The sequence below is a fragment of the Podarcis gaigeae genome (assembly GCF_964106915.1).
Source record: "Podarcis gaigeae genome assembly, chromosome: 8".
Lineage (NCBI taxonomy): Eukaryota > Metazoa > Chordata > Lepidosauria > Squamata > Lacertidae > Podarcis > Podarcis gaigeae.
The window spans coordinates 52,408,538-52,429,428 of record NC_139684.1 but is presented as its reverse complement, the minus strand read 5'-3'; the positions used below and the strand labels follow the sequence as shown (position 1 = coordinate 52,429,428).

The 20,891-nt window shown below is 51.5% G+C and overlaps 1 protein-coding gene across 2 annotated transcripts in view; it reads right to left on the bottom strand.

Moving 5' to 3' along the window:
- The window catches only part of FCSK (fucose kinase), a 23,493-nt gene extending 2,602 nt beyond the window's left edge, over positions 1-20,891 (bottom strand). Inside the window, exons 1-23 of one of the 2 annotated variants that reach the window (XM_083754673.1) lie at positions 20,773-20,891; positions 18,816-18,934; positions 18,011-18,162; positions 17,521-17,571; positions 17,164-17,289; positions 16,897-16,969; positions 16,562-16,659; positions 15,862-15,942; positions 15,137-15,256; positions 11,995-12,169; positions 11,237-11,364; positions 10,634-10,735; positions 9,714-9,884; positions 9,391-9,461; positions 7,762-8,138; positions 6,941-7,151; positions 5,586-5,752; positions 4,851-5,078; positions 4,296-4,439; positions 3,680-3,799; positions 1,773-1,960; positions 991-1,090; positions 168-391 (exon numbers count right to left, since the gene is read on the bottom strand). In XM_083754673.1, coding sequence (XP_083610799.1) covers positions 168-391; positions 991-1,090; positions 1,773-1,960; positions 3,680-3,799; positions 4,296-4,439; positions 4,851-5,078; positions 5,586-5,752; positions 6,941-7,151; positions 7,762-8,138; positions 9,391-9,461; positions 9,714-9,884; positions 10,634-10,735; positions 11,237-11,364; positions 11,995-12,169; positions 15,137-15,256; positions 15,862-15,942; positions 16,562-16,659; positions 16,897-16,969; positions 17,164-17,289; positions 17,521-17,571; positions 18,011-18,162; positions 18,816-18,894 — 3,186 coding nt within the window. In that variant the 5' untranslated portion in view covers positions 18,895-18,934; positions 20,773-20,891. Of the gene's footprint in view, positions 1-167; positions 392-990; positions 1,091-1,772; positions 1,961-2,676; positions 3,401-3,679; positions 3,800-4,295; positions 4,440-4,850; positions 5,079-5,585; positions 5,753-6,940; positions 7,152-7,761; positions 8,139-9,390; positions 9,462-9,713; positions 9,885-10,633; positions 10,736-11,236; positions 11,365-11,994; positions 12,170-15,136; positions 15,257-15,861; positions 15,943-16,561; positions 16,660-16,896; positions 16,970-17,163; positions 17,290-17,520; positions 17,572-18,010; positions 18,163-18,815; positions 18,935-20,772 lie in introns of those variants that run through there. The other variant, XM_083754674.1, reaches the window with a different exon arrangement.

The following is a 20,891-nucleotide window of genomic DNA, read 5'->3' as shown; positions in this document are numbered from 1 at the left end:
TGAGGCTCCCCCTCCCTGCAACTACATGGTACCCACCCATCACTGAATTTCTCCTCCGAATTTCCTTGGGAGAGGGTGTGCATTAACCTGCTCCTGGACCCCAAACCTGCTGAAATTTCTGCAGGGAGACACCGATTGACAGGGACTTAGGAGTTGGCTCCACTCACCTCTGTTTCCATCAAGATCCTCTGCAAGGCCTCTTGGTTCCTGGGCTCTTTAGTTAAGACATAGAGAAAGCCACCTCCTCCAGCGCCAGCCATGCTCTGCCCATATACAAGAGGCTGGAGCACCTCCATCATGCGCCGGACAGCCAAAGGCTCACACCCAGGGGCCATATTCTTCTTCTGCAGCCAGTAATGATTCATACACTTGCCCAAGAGAGCCAGGTTGCCTGGGTGAGAAGGAGGAGTTACAGGACACTGGCACTGAACGATTAGCCCATCTTAGAGCAAAGTCTCCTTTCCCTGTCAGATACAGCCAGACAGTGCTCTTGGCTCTAATCACATGGTGTGCATGTCAGCCTTCTTCCTTCTGGGGAAATCTGACACCTGGGCTGGCCTGCCCACCACAGAAGTGGGAAGATAGTAGCTCTGGCTGCTCTTCCCTGCTGCTTCTCTGTTGCGTTCCATCTAGCAAGAGGAGCGCTACAAGATCCAGCTAGATAGAATTGCTTTCCCCAAACCAGTGAGTGCTGGCTGGGGCTGATGGGGCTTGCCCTCCAGATGTTTTGGGCTACAGCAATTTGGGGAAGGCTAAAGTCCATGATGACATCTTAAAAGATGCCCCCCCTCCCACTCCCATTGGTTGTTGCCTGGAGTAATTGCTCTGATGCACACGCACGCACACACAACTATCCTAGTAGCTCCTGCAAAATGAGAGCCTGTTCAGCATAGGAGGTGGTTTTTGCACAAGATGTTTTGAGCAGAGACACTGTAGCCTCTGCCCTGGGTAATGAGCTGTACAAGATGCCCAAGGAACAAACTGCAGTACCTTGCTGAAGGGCCTGGGCACACTCCTCTGCGTTGTTCACCAGTGCGCTGGCATTCTGCACAATGGTGGGTAGCCGGGCATACCAGTTCCTTAGAACATCCTGAAAGAAAAGGAAGCAATTAAAAGTTGTCTCCATTTCTGGTGCTCAAGAGTGCTTAGAGGGAGAAAGGCTTAGCAAATTCCTCCTCTACAACCACCTTCCTGCACCTTGGGGAAAGTGCCAGTGTAAAAATACTCTTTTTAACATTGTGTTTTAATTGAGAGCCATCCTGGTGTTTTAAATTGAGAGCCATTGGTTAGAACGCTGGACTAGAACCTGGGAGACCAGGGTTCAAATCCCCACATGAGCATGAGACTCACGGAGTGACCTTGGGGGCCAGTCAGTGCCTCTCAGTCTAACCTACGTCATAGGGTTGTTAATGGAGATTAAATTGAGAAGGGAGAGAACCATGTTGGCCACCTCGAGCTCCTTGGAGGAAAAGGTGGGATATAATTGAAATAAATAATAAAATAAATTGCATTTTACGTGACTCTAGGACCTTAGGTTTATTACCTTAGGGAGGGTAATAAAACAATAAGAAAAGTGTTAATAAGAATACATGCAACCCTACCAGGTGAGTCATCCTACCTGTGTAGACCAAAACTGAAGGATGAAATGCATCATGCCAACAGCACAGGGAGAAAAGTACGCCTGTTGTAGGACAGGTAGAACTCTCTGCTCTAAGGTACGTCAGAGCTGTGGACCTCAGGCCACAACTGGCACCTCCAAGCACCTTCCGTACCTGGAGCAGGTTTCGGGCCAGGCGGGTCTTGCCCGTGTACAGCAGGAGCAGGTGCTCATTCAGGGTGTGTATGAAGCCCTCTGGGACGGTGATTTGCTCCACTTCTACCTTTAGTGGCAGCTGAGGCTTTGAACGCCCGATCTTGAGGCCTGGCACCAGCCCACCCACTTGGTCCTGCCACCCTCCACCTGCAAGGAACAAGAACAAGTGTTGAGGAAGAGATCCTGCTTGTTTACCAGTTGCCAGGTGAATCCCTTGTGGGAGGCAGGAGGGGTCCAATGGAGAGAAGACTTATCTATAGTTGGGAGCCCTCTTCCTTTCTGAAGCTGACGTAGGAAAGGACAGAAGGACCTTGTTTTGGTTTAATTTGGTTTCAAATATTATATAGTCAAATATTTTATAGTTTAAAAATGTATAATCAGACATGATAAAGCATGCGGTAGAATTCACATTATTAACATCACTTGAAGTCCTTTTATTTGTCCACGTCTGCAGAATGATAATGACCATTTAATTATTGTATTTTGCTGATGGTTTTATCCTGTTCTATGTTGTAAGCTATCCTGGGCACCCTTTGAGTAGGAACCGTGCCATGGAGAGGGCTTAATCAAAAGTGATTTTCCCCGTCAGATTGAGCACATTTCCATGATGTCTCATCCTCAACAATATTAGGAAGTAGGTGTGAGAAGCAGAATACCAAAAATAGATCCTTGCTTCAGCCAATATAGATACACCCACATCAGTTTATCTGCATGTGAATGCTCTGCCCCAGTGGCAAAGCAGCCCTGAATGTAATTATCAAAAGAAAACGACACTCAGAAATGGTAAAGACCCTCCTATGCATCCCATTGCTTCTGCGGGGTTCTCTATCTACATTTACTCTCAAAATATCTAAGAGATGCAAATGAGGATCCCCCTGCCATCAACCCAGCCCTTCCCTTTGGCCTGAAAGGGCTGCTCTGCCTTCACTCTCACTCTCATGCATCCCACCCACTGCCTTTTCCTCTTTGACCTAGAACCCTGTTCGCTTCTAATCACTTTTGGCTCCTCTCCACCCCCGGGCACAGGCCCAGATCACAACTCTGAAAAGCTGCCTCTGAAAAACTCTTTCTTTGCACAAGAATCCTTTCATCGCGAGGCTAGTTCTCCTGTCTTCCTAACAAGTCTGGGTCAGGGCTGTTGGTGGGGGCTCTGCCTTTTATTATGCACATTCCTTCAGGGCGAAGTCAAAAACACAACCAAAGGGCAGAAGCTACTGGACTGGCCCAGTTGCTTGGAAGGCACCAGAATCCAGACTGGCGTAAGACCTGTTTATGTGTTACTCAAGTGGAGGGCAAAAGTCTGCAAAGCAAGGAGGAGGTCACTGACTTAGCTGCTTAGCAGAAGGGCAGGATATGACATTTTAAAAGGAGCAGCATAGAAGAAATAAAAACATTCATCCAATGAAACATACAGACATGGGAATCAGACGTGGCAAGGACTGTGGAGAAGCGGGAGCAGTTTTGTGCAAGCAACAGAAACACCCCAAAATATTTTCTGGAAGAAAACAGTCAACAGCACGTTTGAAATCACAGCAGTCAAATGAACTGGAGAGATTTCAGCCAAGTCTTGATCACAGAATTGTAGATCTGGAAGGGACCACAAGGGTAATCTCGTTCAACCCCCTGCAATGCAGGAATCTTTTGCCCAACATGGGGCTTGAATACACAGCCCTGAGATTAAGACTGTCATGCTGTACCGACTGAGCTACCAAGGCAGATGAAGAAATGCCTTCAAGGCCCTGCTAATGCTATATTTGAGGCTAACTTCAAGAAAAGGAGGACGAGATGGCACTGAGTTAGACATCTCCCTTTCTGTGGATTTTTTGTTTCTTTGGCATGTGCAGCAGAACAAATAAAAGGTCTTACCTGTGGTGAGAACCTGCTCCAAATGCAGCACGGCATGGATGAGGGACTCAACGCTGGTGGAGTGCCCAGATGCCTGGTATAAAGAAGCCATCACAGCCCCTGCCAGGATGCTGCTGGTGCCTATAGGACAGAGCAAGTGAGCACAACATGGATAGCCGGGGCGGGGGGGCGGGGTGTGGAGGCCTACCAGTTTTTTTCTTTGTCACTGGAGCCCTATGCCACCCTTTGCATTCCACAGCACCAGACCAGAACCTTGTCATGAGAAGGGCCAGACTAGGTCAGACCAAAGGCCTCTCTGGCTATGTAGATGCCTCTGAGAAGCCCTACAACAGCCATCTCCAACTGTTGCTCCCTGGTAGCTGGAACTAGTCAATGGTAGAGTGCCTGGAAACTGGAGGTTCCATGCACCTAACATCTCATATTCTATTTCTGTTCTTCTGCAGCAGAAAGAGCAACAGTGGCAAACAAGAGGGAGGTATTGGAAAACTCAAGGGAAGGAGCACAAGGTCTGCAGAAGTATATAAAAACCACAACACACACGTAGCTAGCTGTAAAGTAACATAACATGATATGTAATAAAATGCCAGACATGCACGTAGAGAGGTTGGAGGCATACCCAGTCCTGATCCGTGAGGAAGACGTGACCAGGTGCGGAGTTCAAAGCCGCCTCCAAAGTGTTCCATCAGTTGGACCCGCAAGGAACTCTGAGAAGCAAGGTCCACAATGTGGGTGCAAATCAAGGCTGCTTTCAACAAAGCTCCTAAGAAGAAGAAGGCCCATTAAAAGAGGAGCAAGAGGCTGGCTACTCTCAGGCCTCCGAAAGACATGTGAAAACAAAAGGCACATTTTATAGCAGATGCAACTCTGCCTAGAATCATAGGAAGCTGCCTTATAACAAGTCAAACCTTGGGTCCATTTAGCTCAGTATTGTCTACACTGACAGGCGGCAGTTCTCCAGGATTTCAGGCAGTCCAACCTAGAGATGCTGCCGGGGATTGAACCAGGAACCTTCTGTATGCAAAGCAGCTATTCTACCACTGAGCTACAGCCCAGCCAGTACAGGGCTCCCTACTGCCACCTGATAAGTCTCTCACAGGGTCTCCTCCCAGCAAGCAAGGAAGCTGCCTTGGTACAGTTGCTCCCTTTCCGCTCCAGGAAAAGGGGCTCTTACCGGGTGCGTGAGGCTGGCAGTAATCCCGCAAGTCTTCCAGGTCTCTGCAGACCAGCTCCACCACCATCTCTCCCTCCAGCCTCCCACTGCGGCTAACGAGCCGCAGCTCTGGCTCAGCAATGCGCCGGGCCTGTGCACCAATGGGCCTGTGCCCATCCACCAGGACGGCCAGGTCCACCACTGCGCCTCCGTGTTCATACGTGATGGGAGGGGTGTCGCTCCAGCCACCTGCAAAAATTAGCCCAAAGGGGGTCACATAAGAAACCGCACAGCCTCCTGCCCAACCACCCACCCAAGCCCATAACCAAAGAGTGGGACTCTCCCCAGGAGACCTTGCAATGCTGCAAAGGATGCTGGGTGCTGCTTGCACCCAACTCATCCTCTGTGCCCTTGCACGAGACCCTGCACATCATGCTTCTGCTCCTCAGTGAGCCCAGGGCTTGCTTCTGCCTTGCAGGGGATGGATTCCCCGGCACTCAAGGCAGGAGCCAAACATCACTCACAGCCCCTACCCTATCAAATCTCATCTGTACTGTCCTGCACAAGCTCCCTCCCTCCATTCAAGGCCACACTGAGTCGTGTTCTGCGGAGCAGAAGGACAAGGGCCCCTGCCAAGCCTCACCAGGCTTGCCAGCTTGGCCCTCTGGGCACAAGGCACCTGGGGTCAAAAGAGGCAAGCAGCTACCTGGCTCCAGAAAGGGCAACTTGAGAAGCCCAGGCCCGGCAGCCACTTACCAGAGAGGTCTATTCTGGCTGGGCAGGCCACTCTCAGCCAGCGGCCCATGGGAGGCAGCGTGGCCAGCCTGAGGCTGATGAACTGGCAGGAGGACATCACAGCCTGGCGGACAAGGATCTGCTCAGCACCCTCATAGTGTCGAGCAGCGCGGACAAGGAGGACAGGCCTGCAAGGAAGGAGCAAAGGGAGTCTCTGGTTGCTTGGGCTACTTCTGCCAACAACCTTCTCCAACTGGGTGCCCTGCAGTGGTCCAATACTTAAATCCGCATGAGATGCTGTGAGTCAGCATGGTCATAGATTATGCAAGGACTGATGAGAGTTGTAGTCCTAGGCTGGCAAAGGCTGCTTGATTGGCCAAGTGCTTTTCCGGCTCAGTTGTGTTTGCCCACACAGAAGCCATCCTGAGGGAAACTCTCCTTCCCATTTTCCCAGTGGGGTGAGTTCCACTCAGAGGCATTCCAGCACAGAGGCAGCTCTTTCATGCAGGCCCCCAGATTCGTCTCCCGTCCTCTGTCTGCCATCACAGGCTTGCTCTGGAGGGCCACTTGTGAGCCTCTGTCCCTTACACAACTCCAAAGGCCCCCATGGGCCCAGGCATCTGTTCTGCAATACCCCATGGACATCAGAAGCAGAACTGAACCCTTGGTCTATGTAGCCCAGTCTCTGACTGGCAGCGGCTCTCCAGCACCTTGGCGGAGGAGGGTCCCATACAAGCAACGTTTTATTTGTATGCTCCCTTTCCATAGTTAAAACCATGCTCAAAGCAGCTTACAACATGAAAAACATACTTAATTAGAAATATAACGAAAACAGCCATAAACAGTAAATAGAACACATCAGAAGCTGCAGAACCAATTTAACAATTCCCACATTAAATCGTAACGAGATATAAAAATAAATATACATAAAATTATTATCAACAACAGTAACAACTGTCCCCGCCGCCCCCCCCCAACAACATCCCAGTCCAAGAGCCCCTTCAAGAGCCTCAGCTTTTGTAGCTGGAGTCAGTCAGGGACCCGCCCAACCAGGCCAGGTGGAAAAAGGCCTCCCATCACTTGATGCCAGGATTTGAGCTTGGCTCAGGTGCTTTGCCACTGCACACCTGCCCTTCCCCTGGAGCCAGCCCACCTGGAGCAGCTGAAAGGGGGGCACATTGAGCATGTTCCTTCCCTCCATGCTCCCGGTGAGTGGAGGAAACAGCATGGCCTTGAGCAGTGATGGCAAAGTGTTCCTGGTCATGTGCAGACTGAGCTTTGCACAGAGAACTTGCCTTTGCCAGGCAGATGGACAGGTGGGGCCAGTGGGAATACAGCTTTATCACTACACACGCACAAACACACACTTGCAGTACCTGTCCAGCCACTTCTTCCTCTCCTTGGCCAGCTCCTTGACACCCTCAGGGATGTCCCCCTTCTCCAGGTGCTGGAAGGCCTGGGCCCAAGCTGTGTTGGCTGCCGGGCCGCTCCGTAAGCCCCCTTCCCCTTTGGCCAGGCAGCCCAGGAGGTCAGCAATGCAAGCCAGGGATCGAGCAGCAACGCCAGGATCTCTGGCCATGGAGGCAACTAGGAGGCAAACAAGAAGTGGCCTCAGAGCCTGAAAAGTGGCTCCTTGGCTTGAAACTGGGCTGGTCCTGGGAATGGCTACACCTGGGAACACTGGGAGGTTTTAATGGGTGTCAAAATGGTCTGCAAGAACTCCCCAGAGCCAGTGGTCCATGGGAGGGCTGGGAGGAAACGTCTCCACAAAGCCTGCATGGATTCACAATGCAAGTGTCCCTGGAGCCAAGAAGAGTGGAGGGGAAAGAAGCCTTCTAGGAAGAGCTTCGCCCACATGGGCAAGGCCAGTCCGCCATCTTTGAAACCAGCCAGGCTGGGCAATGGCAGAGCTGCTCACTGAGGCGCTGGTGGGTGGAGCTGCCAGATTCCCAGGGAACTCTGGGAATAGCTAAAGCAGAGCTGCCCGCTTCCCCAGACTGGGGAATAGGCAATCCAGCTGCAGCCAGAAGGAACCAAGGTGGAATTCTCACCCAGCTGTTGGCAGGCATTGGGTAGGAGCCCCCCACTTCCTTCTTTCCTTCCACTCTCATATATAGGCATCCTGCAAAAAGGGGCAAAATGCTGCCCCAGACACACAAACACACACACACACACACACCCTGCCAGTATGTCTCACCCTCGTCCAGTGTCTCCAGCATGGCCTTGTGGTAGCCCTCCAGGGCTGCGGAGCGGATCAGCGGTAGGAGGCTGCAGTTGCTGTGCTCCATCAGGACCTTCTTGGTCTTGCTCTGGGCCTGCAAGAAGAAGGTGGCCCTGCGGGCAGCCAGCTCCGCCTCCTGGTCCAGGCTCCCCTTCAGCTCCTCCCAGGACATGCGCCAGGAAGTCCGCCAGCGCTGCAGCTGCTCAGCCCCTGGAGGAGAAAGAGGGGAGCCCAAGAGCCAGAGGACGTCCCCAACTCCCAGGGGCTCGGAGGCATGCAGCACAGGGAACAGGCGGGCATTCAGCAGGCAGCAGCGCCTGGAAGGGCTGTCTGGGCTCCAAAGGTCGTGACTCCTGGGCAGGGCAGGGATGGCGGCACATCAGTCACTACCACCCAGCCAAGCATGGAAAAGCAGCCTCAACCCCACAAGGAAGGAAGGTGGCAGCCCCCAGCCAGCTCTCCCCGCTACAAGGCCACAAACCAGTAAAGTCCCCCACTTCAAATGATGAACAAAAAGGCTGCTTTGTCCCTCATTTTTAACGGGACTGTAAGGATCAAAAATCCAAACTTGCAACACAGATTGTACATTGAATATGAAATACACCCTGAAAGTGTCTCTTGAATGAGTATCCGTTGCACAAATTGAAATCTTGTCTTAATTAGTTAATGATGAGCCCCAGCACCTAGAGCTCATGTCTAAGGAGGCATTTTTAATTTATACCGGTAAAGGTAAAGGGACCCCTGACAATTAAGTCCAGTCACTACCGACTCTGGGGTTGCAGCGCTCATCTCGCTTTAAAGGCCACAGGAGCCGGCGTTTTCCCACTTCCACAGACAAATTTTTCGGGTCATGTGGCCAGCATGACTAAGCTGCTTCTGGCAGAACCACAGCAGTGCATGAAAACACTGTTTACCCTTCCCGCCGGAGCAGTACCTATTTATCTACTTGCACTGTGTGCTTTCGAACTGCTAGGTTGGCAGGAGCCGGGACTGAACAACGGGAGCTCACCCCATTGCTGGGATTCTAACTGCCGACCTTTCGAACGGCAAGTCCAAGCGGCACAGTGGTTTGTGTTATACTTTTCATACACTGTTCAGGGGCAAATGTAGATAGTAAAGGTAAAGGTACCCCTGCCCGTACGGGCCAGTCTTGCCAGACTCTGGGGTTGGTGCACCCATCTCACTCAAGAGGCCAGGGGCCAGCGCTGCCCGGAGACACTTCCAGGTCACGTGGCCAGCGTGACATCGCTGCTCTGGCCAGAGCCAGAGCCGCACACGGAAATGCCGTTTACCTTCCCGCTAGTAAGCGGTCCCTATTTATCTACTTGCACCCGGAGGTGCTTTCGAACTGCTAGGTTGGCAGGCGCTGGGACCGAACGACGGGAGCGCACCCCGCCGCAGGGATTCGAACCGCCGACCTTTCGATCGGCAAGCCCTAGACGCTGAGGCTTTTACCCACAGTGCCACCTGCGTCCCAAAAATGTAGATAAGCAGTACATAAATAAAATAAATGGAGGCAGAGCAGCAGCTCCACAGCACAGGGTGGGGGTGGGGTGGCTGATGTGTGGGGCCCTTAAGAGAATGGGCTGGGACCTGCACACGTACCGTATTCCAGTGCGGAGGAAAAACTCACTCCAGGGCCTGTTCAGGTAGGTGCCACCTTCTTCTGCCATACTCTAAAGAGAGAAGAAGGCAGGTGTGAGTGTCTCAGAGAAGAAGGAATAACCAAGAGAACAGAGGCGGGGTGGAATGGGGCAGATAGTTCTGGGGTTCTGGAGGTCACCTGCCTCAAGACAAACTGCCGCCCCCAGCTCTCTGAAGGAAGCAGCAGAGTTGCTGTGGGGAGTGGGATTCCCCAGAGACTTGCAAGATGCCTCCAACCTGTACGGGCTCCTTCCCACCAAGCCAAGCAGACTCCTGTTACACACCTGCCAGTCATCATGATGCCCACTCAGGGTGAAGACCTTGCAAGGGATCCCTCTCAGCCTGACAGTGTGTCCCTGGACAACCACGTCCCGAAGCAGGTAGCTCCTGAGGGCCATGGAGGATGCCACGTCCAGCCCAGTGAGGAGGCAGCCAGTGTGGATCTCCAAAGGACCCTGGAGAAAAAGACCAAGGGGACTTGGGCATTTGTAACACACACTCAGCTCTCCTGCCACTGCAGAGAGTCCACATGGGGCTTGTTCTTTGGGTCTCTGAGTTGGCAGGACAGCTGGGAGAGAGGGGAGACTGATTGCCCACTGCCCCGGGGCAAAGCCCACCCGGAGAAAGCAGGCCTGAGATCCTGGCTCAAGGTTGCTGCAGTTGTCATCCTGTCTGCCTGCATGTCAGGCAACTAGCTGGCTGGGGAGAGTAGAACTCTCAAAGCAAACGAGGATAGGCAAAACACCAACAGCTCTGGCTCCCTGCAGCCTGTTTACAGCATTTCTGCCCCCTCCTTCCCTCCAAGGAGCTCAAGGTGACGGATGTGGTTCTCCACCCCTTCAGTTTATCCTCAGAGCAGCCCAGTCAGGTAGGTCTGGTTGAGAGGCCCTAACTGGGCCAAGGTCACCCAGTTAGCTTCAGGGCTGAGTGGGAGATTCAAACCCCGGTCTCCCAGGTCCTAGTTCAACCCTCTTAACCCCTGCACCACACTGAACCTTGGGTCCTTGTCCTCCTCATATCATCTCCTGCCCTGGGCCTGATGCTGCCAAACCTCAAGGCTTGGCCTAAATACCAGCTCTGGGATTGGTTCCTGTTCCAAATCCACCAAAGATGACCCTGTGTCGCCAGAGAGAGAACTTCTGGCGCTCAGCAGAGAACAAGGGCAGTTGCCAAACTTCTTACTCCCATCCCCAGCATGGCCCACCTTCAAGCGGCAGTGCTGGATGACGCTCCCAGGCCCCACTTTCACTGCTCCTTCCAAGAGGCTGTTGGTGACAGAGCAGCCCTCAGCCAGCAGCTGAGGCTCCTGCATGGGAAGAAAGAGAAAGAGGGGTCATGGTGAGGCAGGGAAGTCCAGGCAGTCTTGGTAGACTCTGCCTACATAAGCTGCTAGTCCTTATGGGTGGGGAGCAAAACATACAATCAAGTGGGGCAGCATCAGGTCAAATGCAAGGACCCAGAGCAGAGCTTAGCAGAAGGAACTGCCCCATATGAGCCCCATAGCAGCTCTTTGCCCCTTCCCCTTTGGCAACAGCTGCTCCTTCTGTCCTCAGTTTGTGCCCACACCTTCTAAACTACAAGAAAACCAGAATTTTGGAATCTTAATTGTGGAAAGTTGTCTCATCAGCAGAATGCACATAGACTTCAGCTTCACCCAGTTGCATATCACACCTGCTGCCCCACCCTGCCAAGCACACACACAACTGTGCTGCAGAGAAGGGCTGCTGGGGTGGCGTGAGGAACCCTCCCACCAAAACAAGGCACTCAAGAGCCTCTGAGGCATCCCCCAACCAGGGGTGGTACTCACAGCCACATGGGAATGTGCCACTTTGCGGAAGGCCTTGCTGCGGGCATTGCCTGGGTGGGGCGTGAGGTGGCGGATGTGGTCACTGGCAGACATGGTCATGTAGTCATAGCAACCCTCAGGGATGTATACTGTGAAGAGGGAGGAGCCAGAGGCCACAATTGGCACCTCAGAGGGTATCCCACACCAACAAGGCCTCCAAAGGCCTCAGGAAGGAAGGTCAAAAGAGGGAAGCCAGAAATGTGTTATGTAGCCAGCTCAAGTCCTGCACAGAGTAGACCCACTGAAATCAATAGACACAGCTGACTCTGGTGTGCTTTGAGTAGAACTAAGCTGCCTATACAAGCCAATGTGTTTTGTCTGCCCCAGGGATCAGGATGGCAGCCCCTCTCCTACCTCCTGCCAGAGGAAAACAGCCTCCCGCCACTGCAGAGGAGGAGATGGAGAGATATGCAAGCTTGTTTCCCTGGAGGCAGATATTGGGATTTTGTGTGCAGTGTGCCCCTTGCCTCCCTGCTGGGTACCCTTGCCCACACCCTAGGACAGAAAGCAATGCACTGCCCCAGAAAACCAGCATCGCCAAATGGTGGAAGGGAGGCCGATTTCACCAACCAGATGTTTCTGACAACTCGCATCAGCCCCAGCATTGTATAGCTGTGCTAGCTACAGCTGATGGGTCAAAGTTCAAAACATCTTGAGAGCACCAAGCATCAGGCTGGAGAGGCTGGCTGGCATTGGACGAGGCAAGTTCACAACCTCACCCATCGTGAGAGGCACGGCATGGAGAGCTTTCCACAGCACAGAACGGGCACTTCTCTCTGACCCTGCCTCCTGGACATTGTCGCCGCTGCCCATCCCTGGTCTCTGACCCTTCACAAAGGCCTCTTCGCTGACTCCCTGGGCCATGCAGAGCAGGATGTCGAAGAAGAGAGAGAGCTGGCATGAGGGAAGAACAAGGAGGGGCGAATGAGTCTTCTGGACAAGGAAACATCTGGCTCCACAAGGAGACACCCAAGCAAAGCATTTGCACATCATGACAAGTGGAGGGACAGTTTCCAAGCTGTGCAATGGACTGACTGGAGGAACAAATGGGGTGGGTGGGAGAGATTGAAGGAACACTGTCTCAAGTTAAAAGCTACCCAGAGGGGCTTGCGGGGATCTGCAAGGAAGCAGGCTTAAGAGCATAAGGAAAGCCTGCAGGATCAGGTTGGTGGACCATCTCTTCCAGCCTCCTGCTCTCACAGTGGCCAGCCAGATGCTTGGGAGAAACCCACAAGCAGGAACCAAGCACCAACAAACTTAAAGTAGCATGGGGAAGGACAAAGGAGGACACCTTCACCCAGTGTGGCTCCCCTTTATCACATATAGAGGCCAAGAAGATAATGACCTATCCAACCCAACAACATATGAATCAATATGACTAATCTGACCCAACGACCCCATTCTCATGCATACAAGCAAACCACATTGCAATCAGCCAAGCTCTGATAGAGGACCGAAGCACATGATGCTGACACAAACACCCTGCACAAACATTACGAAACAGAAAATCATTATCCCTACCGTCTCTCCCCACCCCGCCCCGTCTCTCTCTCCTTTCTCTTTTCTCCCAACTGCATAATGCAGATAACAGTGTTTCATACCGAATGCAAACAAACTGTGGTAAAGACTCTTAAGAAGTGAAAGTGGAGACACTATATGTACTTTTCTTTGTTTATTCTTTGCAACATTGTCTTGTAAGTACCATCTTCGTACTCAGAAATAAATGGGGCTATTTTATCCAGCCCACAGCATTATGGGCTTTTCAAGGGAGGTGGTTCAAAGTTGATTTAAGTAGCTTTGAAAGGGAGGGGAGGTTTAAAAGTCCACCCGACAGCTCCTGGAGTCTTTTACTGATAAAAGTTGGCAGATATTTTCATAGGTTGAGCCTTTTTATCAGGGTAATTTGATCATTAGAGCTCCTCAGTTGAGACTTGACCCGGCGCCATATTTTTTTCTCTTTGTTTATTTGTTACACAAGAAAATCTTTAATAATAATAATAATAATAAATTAAGAGCACATTTCTCTCCTGCAGTTTCTAGCAACTGGTATTCAGAAGGCTACTACCGCCAATGGTTGAGGCAGAGAATAGCCATCATGGCTAGTAGCGGAGGATCGCTGGGCTCAGACGAAAGCTCTCTCACTGTTCTGCAAGGTACAGAAAGAGGGAAGCTGTGCAAGCTCCAGAGGTCTCTGTCTTAGGGAGGTGTTATTCCGCCCCCCAAAAGGGCATTGCATATGGAAAAGGAGAGGAGAGAGAGAGGGAAGGGGCTTCTCAAAGTGCCCCCCCCAAAAAAACCAATTTATTGTCATTGTTAATGCCCATTGAGAAGTGGAATAGCTGCTTCAGGGGGAAACACTGAATACTGTTTAGGCTGCTTCCTTCTTGGCCAAAGGCAGCCTCACCTGTATAAGTCACAAGAAGAGGGAGGGAGGGAGGGAGGCCACTCCTCCACCACACAAACACACACCCCTGCAAAAAGCTGCCAGGATTCAGGAGTAGAAAGAAATGATGGCGGAAGACCACAAGCAATTATTATTTGAGACTGCATCATAGCATAAATTCCACCGAATACAAGACGAAAGCAGAACAAGATGCAGACACAAATCTCTGAGAACAATTAAGAAGATCAGTTAAACAAACTCAGATCTTCCACACACACGCTAAAGAAAACATTTCATCAGGTACAAAATTGATCTTCCACAAATGGTAAGGTTACACCTCAGGGAAAGCCTTCCTCTAAACAAAAAGGACTTCCATAAGCACTTAAACATCATCTCAGGGGGTGCCTGACTGTTTTTGGTTGGAAACTCATTCCAGAGAGCTTATGCTGCAATACTAAAAGCCTGGTTTCTAATGCAGGCTAAGGACACCTCTGGGGCTGGCAGTACTCTGGGGCTGCAGTTGCAGGGCAGCCATCTATGGTGCAAGGCAGCTCTTTTGTGACAGATTTTGCAATAAAGCCCTCTCGGGGTCAGATCATGATGTCCTTGGCAGCTTGAGGCATTCTTCCCGATGCCCAAGAAACCATCACTGCAATCGGAACGCTAAAGCCAGCCCAGCCTCAATGCCACCTGCCTCCTCATGGGGGAAGATGGGGAGCGGGCAACACAACTGCAGCTCTGTTATAGCATATTTTGGTGCACATGGGCGTCCCAACATTTTGCAGCTGGAGCACTGAGCTTCCAAAACAACCCACCAGGAAAAGAGGTAACTCAAATGGAGGAGAATTCACCATGGAAGGAAAGCCTTGAAGGGCTTGCAAAGCTGCAATAGGACCTGAGAACACTAGCATGCTCACAATCCTCACAGCGCTGCTTCCTGTAATAGCTGTTACTGTGAAGAAGTGGGGGGGAGCACATTCTCCCAACAACTCAATGCTGCAGTTGGAGAACAGGGGAAATGCTTTGCCCAGGAGATGTGCTAGGAGGTGGTGTTGGGGACATCCTCTGGATCACTTGCATTGACTGGAGGCAGCAGCCCATTCTGGGCCTGGGAAGACCCCAGTTGGTGCCCTCCAGGTGCTGGCTGCAGATGGCGGGAGCTGTATTCCAAGAGGATGCCATGTCAGTTGCCCCCCAGCTTGACTTGGCAACTTTTAACACAATCTTCAAGAGCACTTTGACCTCAAACTCAGGTTGTACTGGCCTTTTGAAGGCTGACTCAATGGGCCCAAAGCCCCACAGCTCACTCACCTGGCCTTCACCTTGCAACCATCCATTGTGGGGGTCTCTGGCCAGGGGCTTGCTGCCGGCCACTCGGGACTTCCTCCAGACCAGCTGCATTCACACCTGGGCAGATTCATCTGCAGCCACCCAGGTGATTTCCTCTTCCCTAACCTGCCTCTTCTTAAGGGCCTCACCTGGATGGCGGGGGCTCCTGAGTCCAGCCCCATGTAGGTGCAGGCATCAAGGGGTGGGATGACATGGGTGGCCAGAAGCTGCTCCGCTGCTTCAGAGGAGAAGAAGACAACCCCACACACCTGCAGGGGTAATAAGAAGCTCAGCTTTTCTAGGGTTTTCAGCCCTGCAGACTAGTGAGATTTCAAGGGTTTCAGGCAGATGGTTCTGCAGCAGGCTTACCCTGCAATTGAGGGCTCACCCACACTTAATTTTTGCCCTGCACTTGCTAGCCACAGGTCCATGCTCCCCCCCCCCAATTTCCACAGGAAAACCAGCTCTTTGATGCAGAATCAGAATACATAGCAATTTGGGTTTCCACGGATTGCCATTTGTTCTGGTTCAGTCTACCTCTGGATACCAGATGATGGGGAATAACAATGGGAAAGGTGAAGTTTCACTCAGGTCCTGCTTGGGGGCATCTGCTTGGCTATGGTGAGAATGTCGGGTCGGCTGGAGGCATGGATGATCCCCAGGCAAATGACAGGAACGTTTCCAGCTTGTCCCTCCCCTCAGCGTGAAGCTCTAGGGAGTTCCGACAGCCTTCCCTGATGATTTATAGTGACTCCTGTCTTGGAGACATTGAGCACACATCCAGAAACTCAACAGAGAATAGGATGCTGCACTAGATGGGTCTGATCCAGCTGCAGGGCTCTTCTTGTGACTCCAGCCCAGGCCCAGAACTCACCAAAGGGACCTTCCCGTCTGGCCCCACGCACTGCCGGATTTGGTCTTCGGGGCTTTGGTAGAAGATGTCTTGCACCACCCCCTGGAGGGACAAGGATGAGCAGAGTTACCCCAAGGAGCGTCAACAGCTAATGCACTTGGGCAGCAATTATCTGTGAAAGGAGGGCCTAACGAGACACGGTGCTAATCACTTTGTTGGCTTTTTTATTTTTTATTTTTCTCTGACATTGTAGCCCGGAGACTGAGGCTTTCACCCTTTGTCTCCTCCACAGTCCTGATCTGGGCTGCATCTGCCAAACCACATCTACAGCATCTGCCCTGGAAGGAAAGATACACAACTATGTTTTCTTACGGGACCCATGAAAGTAGTGGGGCAAGTGAGGAGAGGCATCTTCAGATGCTGCCAGGTTTGTAGCTCCCATCAGACCCCACAACCAGCATGGCTAATGGCCAGGGAAGATGGGAGTGGGAGTTTAGCAATGCCTATAGGAAAGCAAGCAGCCCAAGAGAAGGATGCCATCAAAGGGGAAAACACCCAAAAGAACTCTGGGCCTGAAACTTGTTGTTCATTACTTTTGGGAATTGTAGAGGCTTTCCAGCCCAAGTGCCGAAAGGGTCGTCCAGGATGCTCCTCTGCCTGTCCCAGGCAGGGGGTTATAGGGGCAACCTGGTGGCTGCTGGAAGAGGCTTAGGCAAGGTACCTGAGTGTCAGCGAGGTAGACTCCATGCTGCCTGGCATAGGAGATGCTCCCGGGCACAGCAATGACTCTCACCCCCTGGAATCCATGCCAGTCGATCTCTGGGAGGGGAGGGGAGGCATCCAACTTTACATCAGATTTGGCAAGTCTTGCCCATTGAGGAACACCCACCCACAACCTCCCAAAATAGAAATCAAAATTAAAGGAACACCTCAAAATGAATCAGGGGAGGAGAAAGAAGGCACTTTTCAGCCATTCCTCAGGATGCAACCTCTTCCGGCTTGCAAAGAACCACCACTCTCTCCCAGCCAGTCCTTGCGGCCTCCCATACACCTCACCTGTCATGGTTGGGACTGTGAGAAGCATATCTGTGCTGGAAACCCAGACCCCTGGGGGGGAGCCTCTGCACACCTGGAAATGGAGGCAAGGAGGAGGAATCTGAGCCTGTAGGAGCAGGAGCAGCACCTCTGAGCCCCTGCAGGACACAGTGGGGATTGGCAGGGAGAGGAGGTGAGTGGAAGGCTTTCCCACAATCTCAGCAGGGCCAAGGCAAAGCCCACCAAGGCACTGAAACAGGACGGCCTGCATGGATCCGCCCCACTGACCTGGTGCATCAGGGTTGCAAGGAGGCTGTCCAGGTTGCAGGTGAGTGCCTCAGCGGGGGCCGCAAGATCCTCCAGGGGGAGGCAGGTGAATGCTCGGCTGCAGTCATCGAATAGGAAGTCCCGGCCCTGGCAAGAAGAAAAGCAGAATAGCAGAGCAGAAGAGGGAGCAGGCCGAAGGCACAGCCTCCAAGCGCTTGGGCTGAGGATTAGGAGCAGGTCGTCCCACCCGAGAGGAGGGAAGTCTCCTGCTGTGGAAGCTCTTCTCCTTGGCGCCTGACTAGAAATGAGGCACTGCCCTCTTGCTCTTCTGAGGATCGCACCCAAGCACGGTCAGTGCAACCCCACCACAGAGCTCACCATGTGCAGAATGAGGATCCAGGCCTTTTGCAAGACATCAGATGTGACCACCTGGAAGGAACATCAGAGGGGGGTCTCTTAGATTAGGAAATACAGTGGTCTGGAAGCTGAGAGACAAAAGAGGTGCCATGAGCAGGGCAGAGGAGGCGGAAGCAGGCAGCCTGGGGTCAGGGATCCTAGGAGTCCGTTCTAATTACTGCTTTCATAAATGTCTACATCTTCTATTAGTTTGATTTTTTAAAAATTAAAGAGAAATAAATAAATGTTATAAATGCATAGAGAAGGGGTGTTGGCACTTAGCTGGCCACTGTGCAAACAGGATGCTAGGCTAGGATGGGGCCTCGGCCTGATGCAGTGCTGTGATGGTACCAGGGCAGATATCACAACATTGCCCTCCCATACCTGCTCAGTCAATAGGTGCCCTTAGGCATGAGGGTGGGGGGATTCTGCTGGCGGAGGTAAATTGAAACTTGTGTTATCCCTTGCTCACCGTGTAGCCTGCTCGAGCACTCAAGTGCTCAGCTGCCACCAGGAGTGCGTTGAGAGTGGCTCCTCCACTGCCAACCTGGCCCTTGGGGTCTTCAACCGTGAGCAGGATGGGCTGTCGCCCCAAGGAGCCCCGATCCCTGCGGATCTCCAGCTCTGGAAGCCAAATGAATAGAGACTCCGTTAGTAAACACAGGTCACAGCATAGAGAGGGCGAAGGAAGAAGGATCCCTGAAGCTTGTGAGAAGCCCCGGAGGTAGGAGTGGAAGCGTCAGTGGCTCCCTGGTTGGTCCCAGCCTTTCCTGCATCCCTCAGTCCTGCCAGCCCTTGTCTGATGCTGGTCCAGCCACACCTGCAGGTGGATTCCCAAATACTAAAAGGTTTCACAGTGACTGAGGACATTGCTTGGGCTTGCTTTTGGTTAGGCAACAGAATATTAAAAGCTAATAATTAGCTGCTAAGCCTGCACCTCCCCAAAGACATCAAATCTAGCCTAAAGGGCAAGAATAGCAGTTAAAGTATTGTCTAAGATCAACAAGATGTAGTCAGTGAAAAAATTAATACCATACTGCCAACTCATTAAAAAAAAAACCCACAGTGCTCTTCAACAAAATCATGAAAGCATAATGAAATTACAAAATCATAAAATAGCAACAAAGGGTTGAGTGAGGTGGCCTACAAGCTCCACTCCAACTTTGTTGTTCTGAGTCCCACCCCACCCCCCTCATTTTTAATTCAGCTCCAGCCCTAACCTTGCCCTGCAATGTGTTGGCTCGGATTCCTGTGTGGATAGGAAGGCCTCCACTCACCTTTTTGGAAGGCAAAGACGCTGTCCTTGTGCTGACATGTCAAAACGATGACGGTCCAGTCTACCTCTCCTCCAGCCATGCGTTTAAAACAGGCCTCTCTGCTTTTCGCACTGCTGAGCCTGCAAATAAGGGAGCCACCTGCCAATCAAGCTCAGTTTAAAAGCCACTGATCAGAGTGACACAATTACACAAGTCCTGCCAAATCACAAGGTTGGACCCCTCCAGTATCTATTAGTGAACATGGAAAAGGGCCCAGCCATGCAGTTCTTGGGTCTACTGAAGAGCCAACATGTTTTTTTGTTGGACTACAACTCCTATCACCACTGAACACTGGGTCATTTTTGGCTATTGCTGATGGGAGATAGAGTCCAACAACTTATGGGGGACACCATATGGGTGCAGTGGGTGAAGAGAGCAGGGGAACCAGCATTCCAATTGCTGTCTGCTTATGAATCTTGCTGGCTGATGAATGTGGGCTACCTGCTGTCTCACTGGACTACTGCAAGACCCTATGCCTGCCTGTAGGTAAACCTAAGTGGGTATAACTTCCCTAATGCATACATTGTTCTTTCCCACTTCCCTTCTCCTGCCCATGCAATCTCAAATATACATTGGATGCCCCTTTCGGGACAGGGGTGGGGCAGTGGCAGCTCTCCTCTGGTGCACTCTATAAACACCAGGAACATCATGGATGATGTTATATGTAAAAATAAATAATACAAAGGTCACTGCATATCACCAAAGGGCATTGCATTTATCACTCTCATACTTCACTCAGAAAGAGATTGATTCATGTTCACTTCCTCCTGGATAAAGTTTATTTATGCTGATAAAGTTTTTTGGTCTCAAAGTTCCCCAGAAGGCAAGGGATCCTTGATAGGTCTGTGGGGAGCTTTGGGTCTCTGGCTTTTGTGGTCACTTCCCACCACTCTGGCAGCAAAGCAGTTGTGAAGATCCTGCTCTTTCAGCTCTTTTGCGAAGCCCTCCTATCCCAAATGAGTTGGGCATCATTTCTTCTTTCACAAGCTGAACAAATTAAGCTGAATATATAAATATAAAACATGCAAAATTAGCATGATTTATACCGGCTGCAAAATTTGTTTTTCTCTAATGCCACTGAACATAGACATGAGTGTTTTAATCAGCACAGCCCGGCATAAAAACAGTCCTGGGTATTAACTTGGGCAGGGAAAACAAATTGCACCAGGACTACTTGGCATTGGCATCCTACCCCCTGCCCAAGTAGGTAACCCTATTTTGTACCACAGTGAAACAAAGAGTTTGTGGGAACTTGTCACAGTCCCCCCCCCCCTTTCAAATATTTGCATTTTTGACAGGCATGTGTGCAGCCGACACCCAGTGCCAACACCAAGGCCTTCCTAATGGGCTCCCTGCCAACATCATCCCTGAAATTTTATCCTTTCCCAGTTCCATTGTTTAGAGAGGGAAAAAACCCACCCCACAGTCTCACCCCAGAGGCCTCAGCATCTGAAGAATTCTTACTAAGCTTTTACATGTTTTACTTTTTTGTCATTATTGTTACATTTCTATCCCACTACCTATCCTACAAAGAGCTCATGGAGGTGTAAATGGTTCTCCCCTCACCTCCTCATTTTTATCCTCACATCAACCCTGTGAGGTAGGTTAAGCTGAGAGAGAGAGAGAGAGACTGCCATGACTGAACGGAGTTTTGAACCCAGGTCTCCTAAGCCCTGGGAGGCCAGCACTACACATCACACGGCCATTCAGCTGCCCTTGAGGCTGCCCGTGGGGGGACGGACATTCCCTCCCTCATAGGAGCCAGCCTTCCCCTCCACCCCTCGTGGGAAGGACTTTTCAGCCCTTTCACGGGGCTTCCTTCCTGAGGCCCACTTTGCAGGTAGCGAAGCTGCTGCAGCCCGAAAGTGCATGACACGCTTACACGGGAGTAAGTCCCACGGGAGCCAAAACGACTTGCTTCCGAGTAGACGTGCAGCAGAGCACGCTGAGGCTGCAAGCACCTTAATAATATCGGATTAATCAGCCCCTCCTTAACACGCCACAACAACTTCCTCCTCTTGCACTGGCGCTTTAACT